This window comes from Lynx rufus, unplaced genomic scaffold (assembly GCF_022079265.1).
Source record: "Lynx rufus isolate CCGP_SWC_20201006 ecotype Redwood Valley unplaced genomic scaffold, mLynRuf1.p SCAF_5, whole genome shotgun sequence".
Lineage (NCBI taxonomy): Eukaryota > Metazoa > Chordata > Mammalia > Carnivora > Felidae > Lynx > Lynx rufus.
In genome coordinates, this window is record NW_025814867.1 from 32,568,631 (window position 1) to 32,571,387 (window position 2,757).

General features: G+C 37.4%; 1 protein-coding gene across 1 annotated transcript; it reads left to right on the top strand.

Annotated features, from left to right (window-relative positions):
• Nucleotides 1-400: 400 nt before the first annotated feature.
• On the top strand, nt 401-1,639 carry SLC35G2 (solute carrier family 35 member G2). The gene has a single exon (XM_047098656.1). The coding sequence runs from the start codon at nt 401-403 to the stop codon at nt 1,637-1,639; it is 1,239 nt and encodes a 412-aa protein (XP_046954612.1).
• The last annotated feature ends 1,118 nt before the right edge of the window (nt 1,640-2,757 follow it).

The following is a 2,757-nucleotide window of genomic DNA, read 5'->3' on the forward strand; positions in this document are numbered from 1 at the left end:
AAAGATTTTATCTAAGTTGTTACTTACTTTTCTGTGTTTTTCTTATTGGATGAGTGGAGAAACACGTAGGAATGAAAAGATGGGAAAATATCAGTTGTTTGAGGTGTAAACATAAGCAATGGGGCTGCACGAGACAAAGAATAAGCAGAATGAGAAATAGGGGCAGACATAGAATAAAAGTGAAAAAAGTGCAGACAATTTCCTTGGGCCTCCTACATCTGATAAGGCACAGCCAGATCTTCTCTTCCTATTACTTTTTTTAAAAACTCCTGTTACAACCTCTACTTTCTATTATTAAATTGGTGTGTATGATTATAATAGAAATTAAAACTAAATTTCCACTGAATGAATGTGTACATTTGTCTTTTTTTTTCTTAAATAGAATTGCTTATCTGAAGAAATGGATACCTCTCCCTCCAAAAAACATCCAGTTAAAAAACGGGTGAAAATACATCCCAACACTGTGATGGTGAAATATACTTCTCATTATCCCCAGCCTGGGGATGATGGATATGAAGAAATTAATGAAGACTATGGAAATTTTATGGAAGAAAATCCAAAGAAAGGCCTACTGAGTGAAATGAAAAGAAAAGGAAGAACTTTCTTTGGAACCATGGATACTCGACCTCCACCAACGGAAGACCCAATGACGGATGATATTGGACAATTCCAGAGCTTTGCAGAAAAAAACATTTTTCAATCCAGAAAAATGTGGATAGTGCTGTTTGGATCTGCTTTGGCTCATGGATGTGTAGCTCTTATCACTAGGCTTGTTTCTGACCGTTCTAAAGTTCCATCTCTAGAACTGATTTTTATCCGTTCTGTCTTGCAGGTCTTGTCTGTGTTAGTTGTGTGTTACTACCAGGAGGCGCCCTTTGGACCCAGTGGATACAGATTACGACTCTTCTTTTATGGTGTATGCAATGTCATTTCTATCACCTGTGCTTATACATCATTTTCAATAGTTCCTCCCAGCAATGGGACCACTATGTGGAGAGCCACAACCACAGTCTTCAGTGCCATTCTGGCTTTTTTACTTGTGGATGAGAAAATGGCTTATGTTGACATGGCTACTGTTGTTTGCAGCATCTTAGGTGTTTGTCTTGTCATGATCCCCAACATTGTTGATGAAGACAATTCTTTGTTAAATGCCTGGAAAGAAGCCTTTGGGTATACTATGACTGTGATGGCTGGACTGACCACTGCTCTTTCCATGATAGTATACAGATCCATTAAAGAGAAGATTAGCATGTGGACTGCACTATTTACCTTTGGTTGGACTGGGACAATCTGGGGAATATCTACTATGTTTGTTCTTCAAGAACCCATCATCCCATTAGATGGAGAAACCTGGAGTTATCTCATTGCCATATGTGTCTGTTCTACTGCAGCATTCTTAGGAGTTTATTATGCCTTGGACAAATTCCATCCAGCTTTGGTCAGCACAGTGCAACACCTGGAGATTGTAGTAGCTATGGTCTTGCAGCTTCTAGTGTTACACATATTTCCTAGTGTCTATGATGTTTTTGGAGGGGTAATCATTATGATTAGTGTTTTTGTCCTTGCTGGTTATAAACTTTATTGGAGGAATTTAAGAAGGCAGGATTATCAGGAAATCCTAGACTCTCCCATCAAGTGAAGACTTGATTATTATTTTGTTAACATTCACTTATTCATAGGTACACTGCCATTTTAATGTTTACCTATAAATGTTTTGTGTTGTATAAGTGACAGAATGCTATATAATATATAATTAATATATGCAGATGTAGAAAATTCTAGTCTAATATATTCAAAAACAAATATTAATAAATATGTGAAACATCATGAACCCAGTGTCTTTACTGTTATTAACAAAAGGTAATTGTGGTAGGAGAATGTTAACTTTCATCACTAAAGAACATAAGACTTGAGGAAATGACCCCTTTTGAATGGAACGTCTGTTGTCCTAAAAAAATGTTCATGCCCAGTGTTCTACAAGTGTTCAACAAAAATCCTTCAATATTCAAAAATATTCATTTTTGAAAAGTACACAATAAGGTAGAATGCTTAATACCAAGCCCTGTTTTGTCACCTATTTATATTAGAAAACTAGAGGTGAGGGGTGCCTGGGTGGCTCTGTTGGTTGAGTGTCTGACTTTGGCTCAGGTCATGATCTCATGGTTTGTGGGTTTGAGCCCCACATCAGACTCACCACTGTCAGCACAGTCTGCTTCAGATCTTCTGTCTCCCTCTCTCTGCCCTTCCCCTGCTTGAGATCTCTCAAAAATAAATATACATTTGGAAAAAAAAAACATTTAAAGAAAAAAGAAAACTAGGGGTGATTGGGTTGGGTAAGGAAGCTTGAGTTGAGGCAAGAAAGAGGGAACAAAGGAATAGTGTTGCTTTTTCAGTGACCATAGTGGTTGTCCTACTTTCAAATAGGAAATTTGTCTTCTCTTTGCTAAGGCTACATTAAGTAACACATACAAAAGGGAAGTAGGGAGAAGACTGGATTCTTGACAGCTCTACTTGGTCTATGCCTTTTTGTGCCTAATTGTGGGAGATGTAATGTGGGGGCACGGTCTATTTATCCTCAGTTTTACAAATCTTTTCCAAAACTGTCCTTGTTTATGATTTTGTAGCAAGTACATATGTGAGCTGCCGTAAAGGTACTCTTTACTAAAGACAGTAACAGGAATCACAGTATAGCAGAAAATTGTTATAACATGGTAACTTGAAATTCTTTTCAGAGGGGCATACAAGTCTGTAAAAGCA

Bases quoted from the DNA above. Each gene is read 5' to 3' on its own strand.
- SLC35G2 (XM_047098656.1), top strand. From the start codon at position 401: ATGGATACCTCTCCCTCCAAAAAACATCCAGTTAAAAAACGGGTGAAA.